Source organism: Myodes glareolus, chromosome X, assembly GCF_982192425.1.
Source record: "Myodes glareolus chromosome X, mMyoGla1.1, whole genome shotgun sequence".
In the NCBI taxonomy this organism is placed as follows: Eukaryota; Metazoa; Chordata; class Mammalia; order Rodentia; family Cricetidae; genus Myodes; species Myodes glareolus.
This window is the reverse complement of record NC_142053.1, coordinates 126,503,867-126,528,977: the sequence shown is the minus strand read 5'-3', so window position 1 is coordinate 126,528,977 and position 25,111 is coordinate 126,503,867. Positions and strand designations below refer to the sequence as shown.

At 40.7% G+C, this 25,111-nt stretch overlaps 1 protein-coding gene across 2 annotated transcripts in view; it reads left to right on the top strand.

The window, feature by feature from the left end:
* Positions 1-20,102, top strand: part of Fam120c (family with sequence similarity 120 member C) — a 131,067-nt gene extending 110,965 nt beyond the window's left edge. Inside the window, exons 12-16 of one of the 2 annotated variants that reach the window (XM_048441606.3) lie at positions 5,388-5,597; positions 7,423-7,624; positions 10,494-10,632; positions 11,014-11,071; positions 15,448-20,102. In XM_048441606.3, coding sequence (XP_048297563.1) covers positions 5,388-5,597; positions 7,423-7,624; positions 10,494-10,632; positions 11,014-11,071; positions 15,448-15,699 — 861 coding nt within the window. In that variant the 3' untranslated portion in view covers positions 15,700-20,102. The remainder of the gene's footprint in view (positions 1-5,387; positions 5,598-7,422; positions 7,625-10,493; positions 10,633-11,013; positions 11,072-15,447) is intronic. The other variant, XM_048441609.3, reaches the window with a different exon arrangement.
* The last annotated feature ends 5,009 nt before the right edge of the window (positions 20,103-25,111 follow it).

Below are 25,111 nucleotides of genomic sequence, written 5' to 3'. Positions count from 1 at the left end.
AGGGAAACATTTGTTCTAGCTCAGTTTGAGGGTCCAGTCTGTCATGGCTGTGAAGTCAGGGTAGCACGAGCCTGAATGAAGGTCACATTGTATGCACAGTGAGAGATGATTTGATGTTCAACTTGTTTTCTCCTATTTAATCACTCCAGTACCCCCAGTACCACTAGGATAAAGTTGATCAAATCCAATAAGGCTTGTGAAATTAAACCAGATATGGTAGCATGCACCTATTATAATTCCAGCTTCTCCTCTAGCTGAGTAGGGAGGAGAGTATCCTAGTTTGCAGAATGTATGCATTGTTATAAGTGATCGATGCCAACTTGGGGCAGGAAAGGATTTATTTCAGCTTATACTTATAGTACATCACTGAGGGAAGCCAGGGCGGAACTCAAGGCAGGAACCTGGAGGCAGCTGCTGAAGCAGAGGCTAGGCAGTGCTACTTACTGGCTTGCGCTCATGGCTTGCTTATGCATCAATCATTAATCAAGAAAATGCCCTAAGACTCCCCTCTTAATTGAAGTTAATTCTTCTCAGATGACTCTAGTGTGTACCAAGCTGACAAAACAAAACAAATAAAAGCCTAAGCTGGGCTGTGGTGGCGCACGCCTTTAATACCAGCATTTAGGGAGGCAGAGGTAGGGAAATCTCTGTGAGTTTGAGGCCAGCCTGGTATACAGAGTAAGTTCCAGGACAGACAAAGATACACAGAGAAACCCTGTCTGGGGGCGGGGGGAGGAACCTAACCAGCACAGAGCACAGATAGTTTAGCACTTCAATATTAGAGCAGGAAGAAGAGGGGGATGCCTTCTGAATGGGGGAAGACAACCTAAGTAGGGTGGTACATGCTTAAAAGCAGGGCCAAGCAGTGGTGGCATACACCTTTAATTCCAGCATTTGGGAGGCAGAGCAGGCAGATTTCTGAGTCTTAAACCAGCCTGGCCTACAAAGCATATGCCAGAACAGCCAGGATGGTTACGCAGAGAAACCCTGTCTCAAAAAAACAAAAACAAAAACAAAAACAAAACACATAAAAAAGCTGAGGCAAGAAGGTAAAGAGTTTGAGACCAGCCTGGAGTAGGTGGTGATTTCAAACAAAACAATTAAATAGACTTGAAGTCAGGCTGCAGCTCAGTGGTATAATACCTGGCTAATAAGCAAAAGGCTTTGGGTTCAATCACAAACACCAGAAACAAGGAGAGAAAGACTTGCAAAATCATAATTTAAGTTAGGTCAGCTGAGGAGAGATGCAACAACCTAAGACAATGAATGATTCCTTTAATAGCAAATATATTTCTGGATCCTAGAGCAACTCTTCATGCCACATCACACCCAGAAGGGGACTTTAAACACATCAACTTTTCTATCAAGTCATCTGACATGCCAGCCTTAAATAGCCACTACGATTAGTTTTAACTTGCTTATTTTTTATGGGTATTGATGTTTTGCCTGTGTGAATATTTGTGCACTGTGTGCATGTGTAGTGCTCACAGAAGTCAGAAGAGATTATTGAGTTCCGTAGAACCAGAGTTACAAATGATTGTGAGCTACTCTGTAGGTGCTGGGAATTGAACCTGGGTCCTCTATAAAACAACAAGTGCCCTTAGCTATGGAGACATCTCTCCAGCTCCATACTATAATCAATTTTTGATGTTATCTTTCTTTGATTTTGCAGAATGGGGGTGTGCTGATGATCAAATCTTGCAGTCTTTTTGTATGCTTGTCCTAACCATTTAGAATATTGTTTATAAATTGTCAGCTTTTTTCATACAAAAAGTAAGTCAACTATACATCAAAAATATTTTTCAAGATTATACCCGTTGGCTGGTATAATCCTATGGCACAATCCTATAATGAAGGCAAAAGTCACAGAACAATCCCACACCATGGGCGCCAATCTGTTGTAGGGAGCGGGGCCCCTTGTTTTTCCCACCCAGCTAGTTTATACCCAAAATAATCACACAGAAACTGTATTAATTGAAACACTGCTTGGCCATTAGCTCTAGCCTCTTATTGGCTAACTCTCACATCTTGATTTAACCCATTTCTAATAATCTGTTTATCACCACGAGGTCATGGTTTACCGGGAAAGATGCAGCATGTTTCACCTGGCATCTCCATGGTGGCTCTTTCTCTCTCTGCTCTCTTCCTCCCAGAATTCAGTTCTGTCTCCCCACCTACCTAAGTTCTGCCCTATCAGGCGCAGCAGTTTCTTTATTAACTAACCAATTAATGCAACACATAAACAGAAGGACCTCCTACACCTCTATAATCCCAGTATTTAGACAGCAGAGGCTAGAGGATCATCCATGAGTTCAAGGTCAGGTTGATCTCTACATAGAATGTGGTGGAGGCACATACCTTTAATCCAAGCACTTGGAAGGCAGAGGCAGACAGATTTCTGAGTTTGAGGCTAGCCTAGTCTACAGAGTTCCAGGATAGCCAGGACTGTTACACAGAAAAATCTTATCTCCGAAAAGAAATGATGGGTCTAGAGAGAAGACTCTAAGCACTTATTTCTCTTGCAGAGAACCCAGGTTTGGCTCCTAACACCCACAACTCACAACCATCTATAATTCCAGTTCTAGGAAGTCCACGGACCTTTTCTAGCTTCCAAGGGTGCTTCAAACAAGTGGCACACATGTGTACATACAGGCAAAACACTCATAGTCATAAAATAAAATATAATCTAGGAAGTGGGGGCACACGTCTTTATCCCAGCACTCAAGGAGGCAGAAGCAGGCTGATCTCTGTGCGTTCAAGGCCAGCCTGGTCTACAAGAGACTCCAAAGCTACGGAGAAACCATGTCTCGAAAAACCAAATAAATGAAAAATAAAAAATAAATCTTTAAATCTCCAAATGATTCCTCTTAACTTTACTTCTTGTCATTATTCACTAAACAATACAATATGAAATCTGTTCTTAATAAAGTAATCTAGAGCTAATTTAGCATATAGAAAGATTGTGTAGGCTATATACAAGCATACCATTTTCCATAAGGGACTTGAGCACTCATAGATTGAATTATCTTCAAGGGGTCCTGAAACTAATCTCCCAAGAATACTGAGAGACAAGTGTATTGTACTTTCTTTTTTAACTTATCATAGTGCATATTTCCTTTGTGTTAAAAATCTAGTAATTTTTTATCATATGATGTATCATTTAATTATTATAATGTTAACTGTTTAGATTATTTCCAGTTTTCCTTTATATGTGCTGTGATAATGGCATGTTTATGCATAGAGCTTTATTGACATTGTGCACTTCCTTAGAATATAGTCTGTAATCCTATACAGCAGTTTTAGTGTACCTGTATTTTGACTGCAATCTGTCACGTGAGACTAGGTATCGAATCTTCCAATTTTGACATTATGTCAGCTCTCAAAAGTGCTTCAGATTTTGGAACATTTTGCTTCTGAAATGGAACTTGCTGTGTTACCTAGGCTGAACTCCAACTCCTAGGTTCAGATGATCCTATCCCCTCAGCCTTTTGATTTGCTGGGACTATAGCTGAACTCTACCCTGTGACAGAGGTTCTTTTTTGTTTGTTTGTTTGTTTGGTTGGTTGGTTGGTTGGCTGGTTGGTTGGTTTAAGATAAGGTCGATCCAGGCTGACCTTGAACTTGCAGCAGCCCTCCTGCCTCAGCCTCCTGAATCTGTGCACCATCACCTTGCTAGAACTGATTCTTAAATGTAGATCCTCTGAGCTGGCAAATGTGAACATCTTCAGAGTTCTTGATATATTACTTAGTTGCAATGTATGTTCCTCAACATTTATATGATTTCCCGTTTATTTCATTGTACTATCATCAGTAATGAATATTCTTTTGGTTTTCACTTTTTGAAATTTTCAACTTTGATGGGCAACATAATGAATATCCTCTAAACCAGAGGTTCTCAACCTGTGGGTTGTGACCCCTTTGGGGGCACATATCAGATGCCCTGCATTTAAGATATTTATATTACAATTCATAATAGTAACAAAATTATAATTATGAAGTATCAATGAAATAATTTTATAGTTGGAGGTCACTGCCACAGGAGGAACTTTAAAGGGTCACAGCACTAGGAAGGTTGAGAATCGCTGTTCTAAATCATTTCAAGGAAGGGTGGACATAAAAGCTATTTATGCACTGAAATGACTCCTGAAAGGTGCCATATATATCAACTCATGACTGTAATCCCAGTACTTAGGAAACTGAGGCAGGAGGATTACTGTGACTGTGAGCCAGCCTGACCTTCAGAGTAAGATAATTTTTTACTTTTTTATACTTATGTTATTTAAAATAGATAAATAATTAAATGAATCATTATTAAACAATTTTTTTTGGTTTTTCGAGACAGGGTTTCTCTGTTGGCTTTGAAGCCTGTTCTGGAACTAGCTCTTGTAGATCAGGCTGGCCTCGAACTCACAGAGATCCGCCTGCCTCTGCCTCCCAAGTGCTGGGATTAAAAGTGTTCACCACCACTGCCTGACCAACAAGAATTATCTTACATTTATTTTTATCTATTTGGAAGTACAGTGCAGAGGGGTGCATGTGTGCCATGAAGTGTGTGTGGAGATCAAAGAACAACTTGAACAAGTTAGTTCTCTCCTACCATGTGGGTCCTGGGGATCAAACTCAGTCTTGGCAGCAAGTATGTTTAACCACTGAACCATCCTGGCAGTCCAACATGTTCTAATTTAGCTGGAAGAGTTAATATGACATTATAACAAATAAACAACAACAATAATAAAAATGTTACCAATGATAATCTAGGTTAAGTATCCCTTGTCTGAAATGCACAGAAATGACCAGGCATATTTCAAATTTGAAATTTTTGTAGACTTTTTATTATTTGTATATACACAATATTCTAGGATAGGACCCAAGTTTTAACTATTACATTATTTATGATTCATATATACCTTATTTTGGTGGGGGGTTCCCTGTGTCCTAGCTGTCCTGGAACAGCTCTGGTAGACCAGGCTGGCCTCAAACTCACAGGGATTCACCTGTATCTGCCTTCCAAGTGCTGGGATCAAAGGCGTGTGCCTCCACCTTCCGGCCCACATATATACCTTATAAACATAGCCTGAAGATAATCTTTTTTCAAAAAGATTTATTTAATTATTATGTATACCATGTTCTTCCTGCATGGATGCTTACAGGCCAGAAGAGGGCACCAAATCTCATTTTAGAGTCACCATGTGGTTGCTGGAAATTGAACTCAGGACCTCTGAGCCACCCTCCAGAACTGAAGATAATCTTGTACGATATTTTAGGGCGTCTGCATTTTAACTTCAACCAACCATATGAGGCCATAGATTTTAGATTCTTTTAGACAAAGTTTTTCATTTCTCTTTTTCCCTCTTATTTCTTAATTCTTTTCTCTGTGATGGTTTCAGATTGAGAAACTGGATGCTCGAGGGATTCAGCTTGCTGCCCTGTTCATGAGTGGGGTCGACACAGCTCTGTTTGCTAATGACGCATGTGGCCAGCCAGTCCCTTGGGAGCACTGCTGCCCCTGGATTTACTTTGATGGCAAGCTGTTCCAGAGCAAGCTCATTAAAGCGGGCCGAGAGCGAGTGTCCCTGGTTGAACTCTGTGATGGCCAGGTAGAGTACACACCCCTGATCTGTACCAGGATGAATCATAGGCATGCAGGGGGCAAGGAGCATGCAGGGAGGTCCCCAAAGCCTATAACCTAATACATGTCTATTGCAAAATCATGCATTGGAAAGTTGTTTTTATCCCCAAGCTTAAAGTTTTCATGACTTTTTTCTTACTGAGAGTATTTCTTCTCCACAGAATTTCCACAAATACTATATGCCCTTCCTGGAACTATTTGAAATTTCATTTTCCCTTATTTAAAAATGCTGCAAGTAACTTTTCTAAGTGATTTTTGGTGGGGGAGGGGTTATAAATAGAAGAGAGAAGTAAGTAGATGATAGAGTAGGTTTTACAATATAACCTTGGGAAAGGTAGAAAAAAAGCAAGGGAAAGGAAACCTTACTCAGTATTTTATCTGCTTAGTGTGGAGTGAGCTGAGGGACTAGAGCAGCAGAGTCAGCAGACTACTCCTATTCTGCCCCCTGTCCTTTGTAAATAACATTTGGTCGGAACATGGCCACATTCACATTCATTCCTTTACATTTCTGTGTCTTCTGTTGTGCTAGAATGGCACAGAAGAGTAGTTGTGACAGACACAGAGAGGCCCACAAAGTCTAAAGTATTGAGTTACTTACCCTTTCCAGAAGTTTACCAACCTCTGGGACTTGGTATATGCGCATACTTATAGTTGGTTTTTTTTTTTCTCTTTGGGGGCCTGACACCCAACTCCCAAATAAATACGCAGAGACTTAATTTTACCCATGAATGCTTGGCCTTAGCTTGGCTTGTTTCTAGCTAACTTTTCTAACTTAAATTATTCCATTTCTCTTTAATTACATTTTGTCTCTGGGCTTTTTGCCTTTCTTTATTCATTATATCTTTCTTTCCTTCTTACTTTGTGGCTGGCTGCAGGGCTAGGTGGCTGGTCCCTGGCACCGTCCTCTCCTCCTTTTCTCATCCCTCAATAACCCTTTCTTCAAGCCCAGATTTCTCCTATTTGTTCTCTTTCACCTATTTCTCTCTCCTGCCTAGCTATGAGCTGTTCAGCTCTTTATTAGATCAATCATGTGATTTAGACAGGCAAAGTAATACAGCTTCACGGAGTCAAACAAATGTAACATAAAAGAACATAACACATCTTTGCAGCATTGAACAAATATTCCACAGCATAAATGAATGTAACACATCTTTTTTGCTTTTTTTGTTGTTGTTATTGTTGTTTTTCAAGACATGGTTTCTCTGTAGCTTTGGGGCCTGTCCTGGAACTAGCTCTTGTAGACCAGGCTGGCTTCGAACTCACAGAGCTCCACCTGTCTCTGCCTCCCAAGTGCTGGGATTAAAGGCATGCATCACCACCACCCAGCTGAATGTAACACATCTTAAAATAACATTCTACAACACATACCCTCATCAGAGCAAAGGATGAATATGGGAGAGGTTAAAAGGCCCTATATGTGTCTGGTTTTTTTTCTTTTCTCTGTTACCTGATTTTGTTACCTCCCCCTTATAAAAGAATAACCTAGGCAATTGTTGGCCATGCAATCAACCATTTCCTGATGTCCTTATTGTTCTGTTTGTTGTAATCCCCATAGATAATGTTCCTCACAAACTACTGACCAGAACTAATCTTCTGGTATTGTAGAATCTTGTGAAGAGTGGGAACTTTGATACCAAATGAGTTTCCTGAGGCTGGAGTCTAGAAGCATTTCACTAGGGGCTAAATTCCCACAATGGGAAAAACATTATATGAATGTGCCTAGAGTGCTCAGTACTGTGCATGAAAATACGGGGCAAGCTCAGAACACTAACAATTCTCTTCTGCGTTTGAAGGCTGACCTGGCAAGCAAGGTGGAAAAGATGAGGCAGAGTATCCTTGAAGGCGTCAACATGAATCATCCACCACCTTCTGCTCTACTTCCGTCACCTACATTTGTGCCTCCCATGGTGCCCTCCCTCTACCCTGTTTCTCTTTATTCCAGAGCCATGGGCTCATTTCCACCTCCCCCTCAAGCAAGGAGTCGGGGCTTTGCAGGTCAGTACTTAAGAATGAGGTGTCATCTAATTTATTTCACAATAAACCATTTAGTTCCCTGCCAGCTACAGACTCAAGAGTACAATATATGTCTTACCTTGTTTGAATTCCATGCTGTGGTATAATAGTTTGAAATGTAACTCTCCATGTATCCTGGGGAAGAAAGTCTATTGAAATTCAAGACCATTCTCAATGGAGGTGGTTGGTTCTCAGTGATTTGATTCACATCATCCAAACGCATGCGGTCTGGACTGATACAAAATTGATGAGTTACTTATCATTTCATTATTTTGATCGCTATAACTCATATGAACTGGATCTTCACGGTTGCTGTTAGTTCATCCACTCCTTATGGGCAGTTGCAGGAAGGTGTTTCTGGGAAAAGCATTGGAAGTATGTGTCAGTCCTGGAAGACGACAGTAGCTTGAGGTAGCTGTAATCACTCTAGGGGTAGACCTGATACATTGCCTACCCTAGGTCCAAAAGCATGGAAAATATTTTCATAATCCACACACTCCAAAGAATTATGTTTTAATAGAGAAAACAAGTACATACATGTATGTATAAATTATTGTGACTCCCAAGCTTCTGCCTAATAAGGAATAGACAAGCATGCTTCAGGCAGCTGAAATCTTGGTATATTAAACAACCTGCTTCTGGTGAAACACAGTTTTGTGTAGGTGTGGTGTCTGGGATCAAACCCAGGACTTTAAACATAATGGGCAGGCATTTTACCTCTGAACTGCATGCATCCCCAGCTCTGAAGCAGGATCTCTCAGTAGGAGTATTTTAACATGAAATATCAAGAATCTATCATCAGGTCAGTGTATCTTTGCGGTTGAACATGTGTATTGTGTGTTGCACCTCTATTTAAAACAATAAAGCTAGAAGCTGGACTTAGTCTTTTAGGGTCACAAAACTCAGCAGTTATATTTAGCTCAAGAGTGGGCTTACATGAACAGTATGGAAGTCAGGCCCCTATGTAGTCAAGTCTTATAGACCAAGAAGCCAACCATTCTATCCCTTTAAGCTGACTTAACTGATCTCTGATTTTTGTTGTGTGTGTGTTGGCTGTGTTGTGTGATTCTAAAAGATGCCTTGATTAAGGCCAAGTTCTTGGGAAATTCTTACCAGCACCTAAACTGCTAATGGATCACAGAAGCCTCCTAATTGTTTCCTGTCTTTCTGAAAGGACATGATAAAATCACTAAGTGCAGCTGGGTGGTGGTGGTTACATGCCTTTAATCCCAGCACTTGGGAGGCAGAGGCAGGTGGATCTCTGAGTTTGAGGTGAGCCTGATCTATGGAGCAAGTTCCAGAATAGCTAGGGCTACATAGAGAAACCCTGTCTCAAAACAAAGACAAACAAACAAAGTAGTAAACCCTTAGAATCTCACTTTCTTTTTTTTTCTTTTTTCTTTTTTTTTTTTCTTTTCTTTTGTTTTTCGAGACAGGATTTCTCTGTAGCTTTGGAGCCTGTCCTGGAACTAGCTCTTGTAGACCAGGCTGGCCTTGGACTCACAGAGATCCACCTGCCTCTGCCTCCGAGTGCTGGGATTAAAGGCATGCACCACCACCACCTAGCCAGAATCTCACTTCCATACAAAGGTTGTGATGTGTTTTTTTGGTTGCGTTTTTGTTTATTTTCCTTTTTGAGAAAGGTTTCACTGTGTAACAGTTCTGGCTATCCAAACTGAATTCACTTTGTAGGCCAGGCTAGCTTTGAACTCATAGAGATCCGCCTGCCTCTACCTCCAGAGTGCTGGGATTAAAGGCCTGCACCACCAGCACCCAGCATATATGATGGTTAGTTTTAAATGTCACCCTAATACAACCTAGAATCAACTGGGAAGAGAGTCTTAATGTAGAACTGTCTAGATTACGTTGATTGACCTATGGGTATGTTTGTGGATAATTGTCTTGGTTACCTTAATTGGCATGGGGAAGATCCAGCCGGAAACTGGGCAGCACCATTCCCTGGTTTGGGGCCCTGGACTCCATGAGAGTAACTCCCTAAGTGCTAATCATGCATGCATGCATTCTCTCTGCTCTTGACTTCAGATTGATGTGACTGGCTGCTTGAAGTTCTTGCCATTTTGATTTCTCTGCTATGATGGAACTATGAGCAAAAATGTACTCTTTCTCCCACAATTGCCTTTTGTCAGGCTATTTTATCACAGCAACAGAAATGAAACTAGAACAACGGGCTAAATGCATAAAGTGTTCTTAACCTTTACTTTCTTTCCATGTGCTAAAAGACCTTACCAGAACTCTCAAGTCATTGTTATTTTTATTGTTGATTTTTGACACAGAGTGTCAGTAGCCTAAGTGGCCTTGACTAAAGAGGCCATGAAGTCCATCCAGCTGAGTAGCTATTGGAGAAGCAAGAGTCAGTTTTCTTCAGGGTCAGGGGGCCCTTTAGAGGCCACCCATGCTCCAGTAGCTGACCCTACGCCCATGCACATACTGGCAGCACTGAGTAGGTTGTTTTAAAGAAGGTGACAATTTACAGTGGAAAGTGAACAATTTAAAGTGGACTGAGGTGGGGTTGATGAAAACACATATACATGTATGGAAATTCTGAATTTTTAAAAATGGAAAAAATATCTGGGGCCAGCAAAAAACATTTTTCTAAACAAATTCCTACTACATAGCAGTTGAAAAAAATCAATCACCTACACACTAGTTATTAAAGTGGCTATGTAGAAAGATCTACAATCCCCTTCTCTGACCTTACACTCCTTGTTATCATCACAATCTTAGCAGAGAAACGGGGATGAGAAGAACAGGGAGATTGTATAGCGCTTTTGTTCCACCTCTCGCCCTATCTTGCACTTGCTGTTCACCACTGCTGTTCTTCAATTCCCAGGTCTCCATCCAATCCCACCCCAAGGAGGAAAACTGGAAATTGCTGGGATGGTGGTGGGCCAGTGGGCTGGCAGCAGATCTTCAAGAAGTCGAGGATCCTTTGGCATGCAAGTGGTTTCTGTCGGTGGGCCAGGAAAGGGGTATGTACTTGAATGGGTTGGTTTGTGCTAGGGTCAGACAAGGTACCTATAGGAAAATGCTCAGCTATTGAAATCTCCTGTTAAGGTAAGAGGTATGAATCAACTTTACATACTTGAAATCAGCTATAACTCTAGTTCATCAAATGTGTAACAAATGCCCTGCTCGACTAAAAAGAATTTTTGCGCTGGAAGACAAGGAACATAAAATAATTCAGTACAACATAGAAATTACAGGAATAGAGGTTTACAGTAGGGGTAATAGAGAGGGTCATCTAAATGTACAAGCCTAAACTTCTTCTTTGAGATGAGTAAGTTAATCAAGTAAAGATGGAAATTAGGATTCATGTGTTCTCATGGTCACTTTTCTCCCTCTTGCTAAAGGCATGGAAAAGAACAGACTGGTAGAGGATCCAAAGGTCACAAAAAAGGAAATAAACAAGTAAGTATCACTTTTGAGAGTATCAAGCTGGTTTGACACCTTTTGCCCCTTCTGGCTAAATTACAAGAGATTGTATCAGGCATTAAAAAGCTGAGCCACCCGGGAGAGTTATCATGTCTTTGCCCGCCATTTGATTTCAGTGCCCATTTCTCAGTATGTGTTTGTCGCTCCAAATTGCTCCCGCAGGGCTGCAGAGTCTCTTCCTTCTTTTTTCTGAATGAAAGGCCACACAATAGAAAGCAGGTATAATGTCCAGACAACCTGTGCCTAGTACAGTATGTGCTGTGTACAGCCAGAAGGGACCAGCATGACACTAATAGCTAGATTTGTCTAGAGCCTGTCTGAGCTCTGAGGACCCATACAAGTGCTTAGAAAATTTGATTTTTGCCCTATGGGAGAGGGAACTATTACTATTCTGCTCTCTCTCTCTCTCTCTCTCTCTCTCTGTGTGTGTGTGTGTGTGTGTGTGTGTGTGTGTGTGTGTCCCTAAATACTGAACCCAGGGCCTTGCACATGCTAGGCAAGTACTCTATCACTGAGATATACCACCAGCTTTCGCTTGTGTGTGTATGTGCACATGTATGCCAGGTATGAATGCACAATACATATGTATGTGGAGACTAGAGGTAGAGATCAATTATCTTTCTTTGTTACTTTCCACTTTTCTCCTCTCCTCTCTCTCTTTCTTTATTTGGAACAGGATCTCATCATGTAACCCTAGCTGGCCTAGAACTCCCTATGTAGACCAGGCTGACCTCACAGAGATTCACCTGCCTCTGTCTCCCAGCAGTTGGTATTAGAAGCCTGTGCTGCCATGCCAAGATGTCAGTAGATATTAATCCAAAATCTATTCTCCTGTATATAGTCATCCTTCCTGCATCAATAATAAATCCAACTATTAGCCAGACATAATGGCACACACCTTTAATCCCAGAATTTGGAAGCCAGAGAGGAGACGTGTGGATCTCTGTAAATTCAAGGTCAGCCTAGTCTACAGAATGAGTTCCAGAACAGCCAGAGTTACGTAATGAGACCCTGTCTTGAAATAGATACCACAAATAAATAAATTCAGCTATTTAATGTTTAGTTTGGTGTTATTTTGAATCAGAAATGAAACTAGAATACTCACCCCTTCCCTACACACGAAGCATTTTATAATGCACTCCAAAACTATAGAACAGTAACTTTGGAAATCTTCTAAAGTTTCTCAGTTCCTCCAGAAACTGGTCAATAAGATAGAAAGTATTGCATGTAAATGGAAAACTAGTCACCCAAGAAGACATCTAGAGTGCAGTAAGATGCAGTGTGGAAAACCCATTTTTAGTATGTAAAGAATAGACTACTCTCTCTGCAATTGACTCATATTAATAAGACCACAGAAATAGCCATGTGGATATATCTGGAGTGAATGGCAAATGAATGAGAGCTAAGTACTGATTTACGATAAGAAGGAATACTTAAGATGACACATTGCAGACATACTCTTTGCCACTCAGATTTCCCACGAGGTATATTAGTATATTACCTATCAATCAAGTCAGTTTTCAGAATTGACATTCTACCTTGAGCCAGCTGATTCCAAAGCCCTGTATGGTATGGATTCCAATGCAGCAGAACAATTCTGATTGCTAGAGCCAGAATCAGAACCAGCGCAGATTTTGCTAACTCAAGTGCACACGCTGGTAACCATTATTACCAGAACTTGCTTTCTCTAAGGGCAAGTCATAGTATCAGTGATTTGCTTGGTGACATGAAACAGAAATAATGAAGCTAGTTACTATTTGTTTAGTTCTCCATTTGTTTGGATTAGGGAGATAGAGCCTGGAGGTTTGAAATGGGTTCTTGCCATTTAGCTCATTTACTGTGTTTCTAGAGCATGGCATACATATACTCTAAGTGCTTTACATGGAGTACTCATTAAACTGTTGTGGGATCATATGAAGTACACACTGTTCTATTTCATGTGTGAGGAGAGTGAGAGAAAACAAGGATGTCGGGGAGCTTCTAGCTCACTATTGTCTTCTGTAGATGTGACCTGGCCATAGAAACACTTACATTAACTTTATTATTGCTTAACTCACCTTCCTTGGACATGCCTGCTATGGACTATCTTGGCAGCTTTGCTGATTTTCCTTTTTCATTTTAGTTCTGTTTGGCAGGCTTTCTTGGACCGCCAGCCCCCAAATCATGACACCGAGACTACTTCTTAGTTATGCATGTTTGGCCTTAGCTTATGCTCATTTCTAAGCAGCTCTTATAACTTAATTTAACCCTCTTCTCTTCATCTACATTTTGTCTCTGGGCTTTTTACCTTTCTTTCATTCCGTATGTCCTACTTTCCTGCTTCCTGTGTCTGCTGGCTGGCGGCTGCCTGGCCCCAGGCATCTCCTGTTCTTTTTTTCCTTATTCTCTCTCCTCCTGAACCTAAATTCCTCCTCCTACAATTATTCTTTCTGCCCACCAGCCCTGCCTATCCCTCTACTACCTACCTATTGGCCATTCAGCTTTTTATTAGATCAATCAGGTGCCTTAGGCAAGCAAGGTAAAGGAAATTCAACATGTCTTTAGATAGTTAAAATAGATGCAACATTAACAAAAGCAACACATCTTTACATAATTAAACAAATGCAGCATAAAGAATGCAACACTTCTTTACATAGTTAAAGTAATATTCCACAATAGTTATGTTCATACTTCCTTTGGTAACTAATTGTTCCAGCTTGTATAATGCTCATATATTACAGTTTTATCTTCCTAAGTTTATTCCTAGGGCTTTGGCTGTCATATTCTTTTAAATCCTTAAGTCACATATTTATTATGCTATTATTTTTTTGTTTGAATACATTTGATGACATGTTCCACCTACTGGGTAGATTTTTACTAATTCCACTGTATTTTCAGGTTCTTAGGCAACACTTCCTAGCAGCCCCTGTGTATTGTAACTTAAAAAAAAAATGGCAGGCTCGTGGAAAGGGGCTGACATGAGATCCCTGTTCAAAGGAACTGTATTAGACAATGAGGCCTGGGAAGGGAGAATGGGACTTCATGTTCAAAGAGTAGTTTTATTAGGAGACACCATCCTAGCCAAAGGCAGCCATAATAGAGCCTTGAAAAAAGGAAGGGAGACAGCAGAGATGGGGGTGAGGGGTGTCCTTTCAAAACTGGAGAACAAAAGAGGTTTCTGATTCTTTGAGTGTTTTCAGGAGTGTAGGCAAGCTTCATTCATACCAAGTGACCTAACCTGGCCTGGCCTACAGATAGGATCATAATCTTATGTTCCAGGTGCCAGGGAAGGAGCCTCAAGGCCACAGCCCAGCATGCTTTCTCAATTGTACTCCAAAGGAGAGCTGCAGGGGGTTATGGCATAATTTTCAGGGGTGGGGTGGGAGAAGGCATCTATAGGGTCTGTGATCAAACACTGTGTTGTACAGACTTTGGAGCCAAGCGATTTAGTTTTACACCCAGTTCTGCCCTTTCAGTTCTGTAATCTTAGGCAAATTGTTCTGTATTTCCTGATTTGCAAAAGGAGAAAATTATAGGATTGAGAGGATTAAATAAGATGATATCTGCAAAGAATTTTACATAGACCCTGGAATATAGGAAGCAATTAGTAAAAATTGTTATTTATAATTGACCAAAATTCAACACCTATGAGCATTTATTATATCTCACTTTAAATAGTGAAGCCATTAGAGTAAAAGGGTCTAGGCATGCAAGGGACCTTGGGTACATCATTTTGCTTTGTTTGAGTTCTGTTGTCTTATTTATAAAATGAGCACCAGAATATGTGAGCTGCCTAACTACATAGTAGGCACTTTTCCTAGTAGTGTCACTATTCCTAGTAATAGTCACGGAAAGTCAGCACTGTGCTGCGGACTCAGGTCATTTCCAAGAGCAGAGAGTATCAGTGATAAAACTGTGAGATACTGCAGTAGGTCTTCTGATTTTTCCCCATTAATTTTTTTCCTGTTTCTTGTAATTTGCTCTTCTGATTATCAGTATTTTGCCAATGTTGTCTGACAGTTGAGCATGTAGAGGCTGACCCACCTAAAATAGATTTGTGGCTCCACTACTCTCTATCCTAAGCAAGTTATTTTAACTTTCCTGTGCCTCTGCTTCCTCCTTAGAAAATGGGGCATGATAATATATGCTATTTCAGTCACTCTTAGTATTAGAAAATATGCTTTAAAGCTATGAGAGTGGTAGTCACGTCGTCATTGTGCCATCGTCGCTGTTGGAGTGCAGTTCTTAGGACAATATCAGAGTGGCTTTCTGATGTTTCTGAAGAATTTCTCAGGCTGCCTTATGAACATACTTGGGGAAGCCCAGCCAGTTTGGGATTGCCATTTCCACCAAGTACCTCTTGTTTTTGACAGGGCTCTTCAGATGGAATTTCTAAATCCATGGAGCTTCATCAAGGTCGGGCCCGCTCACAGGTGAATGGAAACAATAGCACATTGATTATGGAAGAGAAGAGTGATCATCTTCCAGCTCCATCACAATGTGCCTTATCCAAAGACAGTAACGTGTGTAATAATGATGACCACTGCCTCCCCGTGAAGAATGGAGAGAAGACCCAGGTGCAAGAGCAAGAGTTAGAGACTGTGGCCCAAGAGAAAGAGGAATGACAAACTGAAGATAGCTTCACTTCTCAGGAAGAGGAGAAAACTATACTTTTCTGATTCTAGGCCCAAGTTAGAGGAGGATATAATTGTTTCCCCTAGGTTTATCCAGGATTTTAAGGGGATACATATTTATTGTGTCCATCTTTCCTTCCCTATCTTCTCTGGCTCCAGACTTAGAACCTTGGAGATTTCTGGTTAAAAATGATTAGCAGCAACACTAAACTCAGATTCTCAAATACATAGCACCAAAATTTTCCTTCTATCTCCTGGAAGTCTAGTGAGGCAGTAACTGTCAGGAAGCAGATGTTATCATGTAAGTCCTATGGAAAAGTTCTGGCTTTGGTTTTCTGAGTATTTAATATAATACTCATTTATAAACGGCAATGAAAATAAGGGGTTTAAAGGTAAGCTATCTATGGCTTCCTGATTTTTTTTTTTTGTCTTTAAGGTAATGGAACCTTGATACCTAGATACCTAGTCAGTGCCCTCCCTTCTCTTTCCCCTTACTAACCTACCCCAGGATTTTGTGTACCACCTCTAGCTCTGGCCTGACAATCAGATAGGTAGATGTTTTCAGGGAAGTAGACAGTGTTGGTTTGGGTTATTTTATTTAATTTTTTATTTTATACACTTAAAAAAAACTACAATGGCCTTTGTACTGGGAGATTCAAGTGAGTCAGAAAAGTACTGGGCAGATTTTTCCTGCCTCCCAACCAGTGCATTGTTTATAAAGTAGAAGATATGGTGCAGTTCACCCACTATCTGCTGCCCACGCTCTAAAAGGGTGGGAATCAATGTTATGAAACTGAGTACAAAAGGGACTCAAAAGACTCTATGTGTGTGTACATGTGTATAGGTGTGTGTGTGGGTGTATATATGAACATGTGTATCTATATGCATACACATACCCTTTATATAAGAGACAGATCTATTTATCTATACATATTTTATATATATAAATGTGTGTATACAGATATATATACACATACATACATGGTAAAGTTCCAGAAGATTTACTGAATTTCCCAGAAATGCTTCCACTGCTATGGAATGGTGGGTTTCAAAAGACCATACTTTAAATCTGAAATCCTGGCTAAGTCACAGCCTATCACAATTCTGAGAAGATGGGCTACTCTAAATCAGACACAAAGTACTTTCCAGAGATTGCCTGTTCAGAACAACAAATACTTCACTTTGAACAGAGCCCTCACATCCCATATGGTGAGAACAGGAGGTTGTAATGGGATTGGGAAGAGTTGCACATTTTTATGAAGGTTTGCAGATAGAAAGGGATAGGAAGTGATTACTATTTGAAATGGCTTTCAGCCAATATGAAGGAAATTTCTTGTGGAACTCCAGGATCAAATTGGCTTCAGCAAGAATTGATTGACATGACCCTAAGGAGGGAAAATTAGCACTGGAATGATGGGGTGGGGAGATGTGAGGAAATTGGACAATTTGATTTTACATGCTTAGATTGTTTCATTTATTCATTGACATTTTGACTACAGGATCTTTTCATTTGCTTTGCAAGGAAGATGTCAGAGAACTTGGCCTGGGATTTGAGAGGTGTTCTTTAGAAGAGTCTCAGTCCCTGTGGGGCCAAGGTCTGCCCAGAATAAAAAAGGCTCTTCCTCCTTGCTGGAGATAATCTTAAGAAAACCTTGATTTCCAGCTTCCCTCATTTTGGGCAGCCAAAATGCAAGGGACGGAAACATGGCTCGTAACAAACTAGTAGTCTATCTTCATTCAGGAATTGAGGCTTCTAGCCACACACATCTCCTTTTGGACTTTGATATTCTTGCCCAAGAAATATCATTTCTACAAGAATATAAATGACTAGACTCCTAGCAGGATTCTCTCTTTTGGGAAAAAAACCCAAGCATCTTAATCTACAACAGATCCTTGGTGATTTTTTCCCAAACAACCAGAAGGCTATGTTTGCTATCTGCCCATTCTGTCTCAAGAAACTAAAATGTCTTGAGATTCTTAACCCGAGTCTAGCCCAGTTTAAGAGAACTCACAGTTTTCAGGGGACAGGAGCCCAGGTATGCCTTGCCTCTTGCCCAGACATTTCCTAAATAAATCTAATTAAGGTGGCAAGATTATGTACCTGGCTGTATATAAGAAAAAAAAAGTATGTAACACTTCCTCGTTGAAATGAGCTCCCCTGATTTGGTCCCCTTTCTGATCTTGGACCTGCTCATCCTTTCACAATATTTTGAGAGTTAGGACTTTTATATCCAGTAAGGAAAGGAATTCATAGAAAATGTAGATGGCTTAGAATCACCTTCTGAGCCACAGAAGGATGAATCCCTTTGGAGCTCTAAAAGTAACCAGAATCACTGAGTGAGTGAATGGTTAGCTATATGGACAAATATTGAGTAGGAATTACTTGGAGTAAAATGGTAGTGTTCTTCAGTTGCTGTTTCTGTGCATCGTGAGTCTATATGACACAGTCAGGTGACAGTATTGTTAACTCTCACATCCTTCTCACAACATGAAGATTTATTTTTAGCCATTCACTGTGAGAGGTAAAATTGCTGCTTTGACAGAAATGATTCCAGTTTGCCAAAAGACTTGCCCGCCTCCCCCCAAACCTCTGCTTCTCCCTAGTCAGGCCCAGGATGGAACAAGTGGCTAACTTTCAACTTTGAAGTTTGCCTCGATTCAGCATTTGGGGTTTGGGAAGTTACAAGAATGAACTATAAAGGGTTATTTTCCTAGATTTTGGTGTACTCCCCAAAATGCACAATTTAAAAGCCAGGAAAACCAGAGTTCATTACTGGGAAATAAACTTTTTGTAATTGGAAGACAAATCAAGAACCTTTGCTGGACCCACTCGAGGATCTACTTCTGATTATTACTGGACAAAGTCATGTTGGAACCCCCTGAAATGACTGCTTTACCTCGTAGGAACACAGCAAAAACAAAAACAACCCAAACCTGGTTTTGTACAGCCACTGATCCCCCGAGGTCTTACGGTTCTGCCTATGTGTCTTTGGGTCGGCCTGTGACTCCTACCTTTTTTAAGTGACCAGTTCTGACAGACTTCTGTTCCTTCTCATCATTTTCATTGTATGTAGGTAGGATTTCAGGTAAATTGAAGCCCAGGAAATGGCACTTTCTTTGACTAGGGACACTTGATTTTTGTCTCCATCTGGATTTTCTGACATTGTTGGCCAAGTTACCCTAATATGTTCATCTTGAAAAAAAAAGAAACAGACAAGATATTAGGGGGAGGGGGTGAAAAATGCTTATGTAGGATAGAAAGAATGAGAGTAGCCCTTTGGGTATGATGATTCAGTCCTTTGAAACCGTAGAAGGCCCCTGTGGTTATACAGTGCCACCCTTTCAGCCTCTAACCACCCCACCCTTTGAAATGGCAGTACAAATAGACCGCAGTTTAAAGTAGTTAGTCTAATTCTACTAAAGGGTTAATCATTATACTTCTTCACTTTCAGATCATATTTCCTAAATATTCTTAGGGTTTCGGGGGGTAAGTTTTCATTATTCCATTGTATGTTCTCATTTTTTCTCCTTTCCATCACTGGCTTCTTCTTTTTGGATGTTCTCCTTTCTTATTGATGTAGTCTGCTGGTACAGATAGCTCAGTGCACCTGTCCCCTTCTATTGCTGAGTATCTTCAGTATTGTCTGAGGAGATTTTGATGTTCTAAGAAAATGTCACTTTTTACAAAAATCATCTTTTCTAAGTTAAAAGCAAAATTAAACATCCCCTATGCTGGGGTGCCCATTTCAGCTTTTGACATTGTCCCTGTACTTTTATAGATGACTTTTTTGTCTGTGTTGGTAGTAAATAATGGTTAGTGAATTTTCATGTAAATTAAGCAAGTTAAATATTTCAGATTTTATTAATCTCTCATAACCTTGCCGGATCTGATGAATTCATCTTAATTACTTCCCAGAAGGGACTTTCCTCCTACCTTTTATTTTATTCTATTTTTAGACTAACGTACTAGATTAAAAAACAAAAAACAAAAAAAAAACAAAAAAACTTTAACTGCAAAGAGTCAGTGATTTTTTTTTAGTGCTCCCTGATAAATGATGTTATTGACAAAAGTAAATTCTTTTGTTGTTGTTTTTTTCCTGTGCTCTTGACAGTGTGTTTAGTGGATGGATAACGTATTTCTCTTTGCCACTCCCAGATTCCAAGTTCCCTGCCTTTTGGCCCACCTCACCACAAAAGCTCCATAGTTTATTAATGTAAGTTTGAGTGGATGCTTCTTGGGGGAAACTGCAGGACTTAATGGAAATGTCTCAGAAAGGAATGAGAATGTCTCAGGAGTTCTGTGATGGAATTTGATCTGTTGTTCTGTTAATGCTGATGGAAAGAAACTTACAGCGCTTAATAAAAGTCTATTCTTTTAGTTTAAAAATGTAAAATGATTTGGAGTGTGTGAATTTTGATTTCTTCTCCCATCTCTGGGTCCGTTTCTGCAAATGAAGAGTATTCTTGTCTCAATTGAGAAGTGCCACGCAGATTAACGAGTCTGCAGAGTAGCAGGGCAGGAGAACATGTATGTGAAACATCGAAATGAAAATCAGATTTGGCTTCCTGGCTAACTTATTTATTCTGATGTCCCCAAAGCACCTTTGACTCAACACTTTCCAAACTAAACCTATCCTTCCTTCTGAAGTCTGTTTCTCTCCAAACTAGACTGTGGAACGTTAACCTAGGCTCATGTCTTTCCCTTATTTCTTAATTTTAATTTGTGACAAAATCTCTTGGTAACACACAGCTATTTGACTCATCATTCCTGTCCTCAGTCCTGTGACTTAGTCCAGCCTTCATCCTGGACTGTTGCAGTTGCTCCTCATTCTTCCTCCTAACCAGATAATTGTAAGTAATGTTTTTCATCTAAGCAAATGTACCTTTTCTGCTTTAAAGGGCCTATATCTTTGTTTTTAAGTTTATAAAGGATCTATGGCAGTAAAAAGTTAAAGATCATGACTTAATCTACCATGTTAATGAGCTTCCAGAATAATATGTCCTGGGCCTGGAGAGGTGGCTCAGTGGGTAAGAGCACTTACTGCTCTTACAGAGGATCTGGGTTTGGTTCCCAGCACCCATATAGTGAGTAATTCGCAACCATCTTTAATTTTGGTTCCAGGGGATTTGAGTCCTTCTTCTGACCTCCAAAGGCACCACCAAGCATGCATTTGGTGCACAGACGTGCATGCAGGCAAAACACACACAAATTAAAATGAATAAATCTAAATAAAACAAATCAAAAATAATATATCCATCTAATATAGTGCACAAAAACTTCCATGGCTCCTTCAATATCTGGCTGACTCTTGACTACTTTTCTAGTCTCCTTTACTTCTTTCACTCTTCCACTGTGGTGAAAATAAAGTTCACTTTCCATTAATTAAGCTGGTAATACATATTGTATCACAAGACTTTTCCTAGGGAGATGAAACACACACTCACCCCAGACAGGGACTCCACAGCAGACCAAAGCATGGATACCGCCAAAGTCCAACCAGTGAGTTAATACAAGGTTACTTACAAGGAAGAGAAATGGTTCAAAGAGGCCCATCCTAACAGGGATGACAGATCACATGAGCTGGGGACGTGGAGCACACAACACAGCCTGCAGGCAAACTCAACAGGTTGGAAAGTGTCCTTTCCAAGCACCTGGTCTGAACCTCTTCCAGGCAGCCTGGCTGGTTTCTGCTTCTTCTTGGCATCTAGCCTGATCTCAGAGTCTTCTGTGCAGTTCGTCTTGTTGGAAAGTGACTCTCAGCTGTCTTTTTTTGCTTACTGGTGTCAAAACACTTTTGGACATATTCTTTGTTACAATGCAGATTGTAGACTTTTGAGGAAAATATGCTGACAAGAAGACAGAAAGAAGAAAAAAAGAAGACAAAGATTGAGTGCAAATGTTCATCTGGAAACAGTATTCATTTAATTATGTTTTTAAGTTGGGCTTTGTGGGGCTGGAGAGATAGCTCAATGGTAAGAGTACTGGCTGCTCTTCCAGAGGACCTGAGTTCAATTCCCCGAACCTAGATGATGGCTCACAATCATATGTAATTCCAATTTCAGGGGATCTGATATCCTCTTCTGGCCTCCCCAGGCACACATGTGGTAGACAGATATACATCACGCAAAACACCCATATATATAATTTTTTTCCACTAAATTGGTTTTCGAGGCTGGAGAGAAATGACTTGCAGGCAGTTAGGAGCACTTGTTACTCTTTCAGAGGACCCAGGTTTGGTTCCCAGCACCCAGAAGGGTAGCTCAGAACTGCCTGTAACTCCAGCTCTAGTGGATCCTATACTCTCCAACTCTGCACGCACGTTCACTCACTTGCCATACCTAGATACACACATAATTAAAATGTAGTTTTAAAAAAATGGAATTTGGGGAGCTGGATCAATGGGTTAGCAGTTAACAGCTCTTGCAGAGGACCCAGGTTTGGTTCTCACATGGCACAGCTCACTATTATTCATAACTACAGTTTCAGGGATCCAGGGATCCAATGTCTTCTGACCTCCGTGGGCAATAGGTGTGCATGCAGGCAAAATGCTCATATAAAAAATAAATCTTTCTGTAAAATTGGGCTTTGGAGGGGAAAAAGCATTATGTCACCTTTGAGCAACAGAGAGGTCTTGAAACAGAACCTGACTCTAGGGCAGTCTTACTACTTCTGCTGAATGACACTGGCTTAGCCCCCACTAACCACTCTGGCCCTTGAATGTACAAATTATGAAAAAGATATATCCAACCCTAAAGGGGAGGATTAGGGGCCTGACAAAGCTTGTAAACACTTTAAATGAAAGTTATATACAACATACTTTGTATTATGTAGGTGCATCATAGTGGCTATAGCTGTCTTTGCCTAGCCTTTCATTTCTGGGTGTGGAGTCTTAGAATTCCACAGCAAGAAATCTTTCATATTTGACATTTAAAACTTACTGTTTATTGAGAACCTGTACTGAGCATAGGGTTGGGCCCTACAAAATTATCCTCACACAACTCTGCAGAGTAAACTCATCTCCACTTTACATGAGCAAACACATTCAATTATACCCAACTTCAGACACAGCTAACAAGAAAGAAAAGCAGGTTTGGAAATCTAACCTTTTTTGACTTAATATTCCTGAATGCATAGTGTTTTACTATTTCCATTACAAGATAGTAGGGATTATCTAGTCAAAGGTACCTAGTATATTTGACTAATGTGTTTCTGCTTACTCAGTTATTCTTTCCTCTCTTGGAAATTAAATCCAGATTTTTCCATTGGGAACCTGCTCTTCTGATCTTGGAGATAGAGGTGACTTAATCATCAATCATGTAGTTTTACTTCCAGTACAAGGATGGAGGGTTATATGGCCAAGCAAGGCCAAGTACAGTGCTTTTTCATGGGCTTGAGGGATGTAAAAAGGGATGAAAATCTCTCAATATCACAAGCATTAGAAATAAGTGAGCACAGAACACTGATATAGTGAATCTTCGTGTGTGAGAACCTATTCTCTTTGGATGGATACCTTGCTTAGCCTAGATATAGTAGGGAGAGCCTTGGATCTTACACTAAGCAATGTGCTTTACCCTCTCTGAGGATTGTATGTGAGTGGGGTGGGAGGGTGTGTGGAGGGAATGGGAGGAGGAGGAGAGAGTGGGAACTTGGTTTGGTATTTTTTTTTAAATCTAATAAATTTTTTAAAAAGAGTTAAAGAGTTAACATGTAGGGAGGCAGAGATGGATCTCTGTGAGTTTGAAGCCAACGTAGTCTACAAAGTGAGTTCCAGGACAGCCAGGGCTGTTACACAGAGAAACCCTGTCTCAAAAAAAAGTTAACATCTAATGGGCCAGAGAGATTGATCAGTGGTTAAGAGCACTTGCTGTCCTTCCAGAGGACCTGGGTTCAATTCCCAGTCACCAACATGGTGACTCATAACCATCTATAACCCAAGCTCTAGGGGATCTGACACCCTCCTCTGGCTTCTGCAGATACCAGGCATACATGTGGTAAACAGACATACACATAAGGCAAAACACTCCTACTTGGAAATAAGAATTTCAACAAGAGGTAATGTCTAAACCAGGGATGCTGGTGTATACCTGTAATCCAAGCTCTCATGAGGTAGGGGCAAGAGGCTCACGAGTTTGAGGCCAATCTGGGCTACATAGCAAGTTCCAGGCTAGTTTGGACAACAAAGCAAGACCATAGCTCAAATTGGTAGGTAGGTAGGCAGGTAATTGCCTTATTCTATCCTTTGTGTAACATGAGGGGGCCTGTTTGTTATTTGGGTTTTCTGTTCCGCCCGGTCCCCCAGCTGTTTAGTCCCAGAGAAAAATCACACAAGAGATCTCTATAAGTTATAATGCTGATTGGCCCGTTAAGTCTGGCTTCTTACTGGCTAACTCTCACATCTTGATTAACCCATTTTTCTGATCTATGTTAGCCATGTGGCTCAGTACCTTTTTCAATGGGGCAGCTCACAAGGTGATCTGGGCAGGAGTGGGAGGAATCAACTTCCTCCTCCCCAGAATTCTCCTGCTCTGCTTACATCATTTCCACTTCCTGTCTGGTTTTCCCACCTGCACCTCCTGCCTGGCCAATCAGCGTTTACTTAAAACATGATTGACAGAATGCAGACAATTCTCCCACACCACCTTTGAGTATGGACTAGTCTTATATTTTGCTTTAATCAATAGACTAGCAAATATCCAGTTCTGGACCTCAACATTCCTCCTTGCATATTTTAATTACTCTCTTGGACCCTGGAACTAACACACACACATTCTAGAGTATGGAAGGCCCAACTCATCCTCTAGTCAAGCCACCAAAAGACAACCCTTACACAAATAAGCACAGCCACCATCAGCTGAGCCCAGATCAGTTGGAGGCATAGAAATAGACTCATGAGAAAGGAGAAATGGTTGTGCTTTAAAGCCACTGAGTTTGAGTGGTTTATTACACAGTGATTGCTAACTCACTTACCCAGCAATACAATGCAAATTATATTTTTATGTGGAGTAGAATCTGTTATTTAGTTGGAAAACCCTGCAGAGTATCTATCTAGTCTTCTGTACTGTCTCCACGACGTTTTCATTTCTTTACTTTGCACTCCCCTTAAGTTTAGCATTTCTCAATACAAGTAAAAGGATAAAAAGCAATGAGGAGTGCCTTCGGCAGACCCTGCCAGGTTATGCCTCTAAGAGAACATGTCATGGGCAACAGAGTTTGTGCAAGAGGTTTACTGGGGGAAGGGAAGAATGAAAACATGAAAGGCCATCTAGGAGTGGAAACATGAGAGAGAGGTGGGGGAGGGAGAGGGAGAGAGAGAACAGGTAAGAGAGGAACAAGAAAAGGCAAGAGAAGTAAGGGGTCTGTGGTAGACGGGCACTTTGGAGGGGGTGCACGTGTCACGTAGCA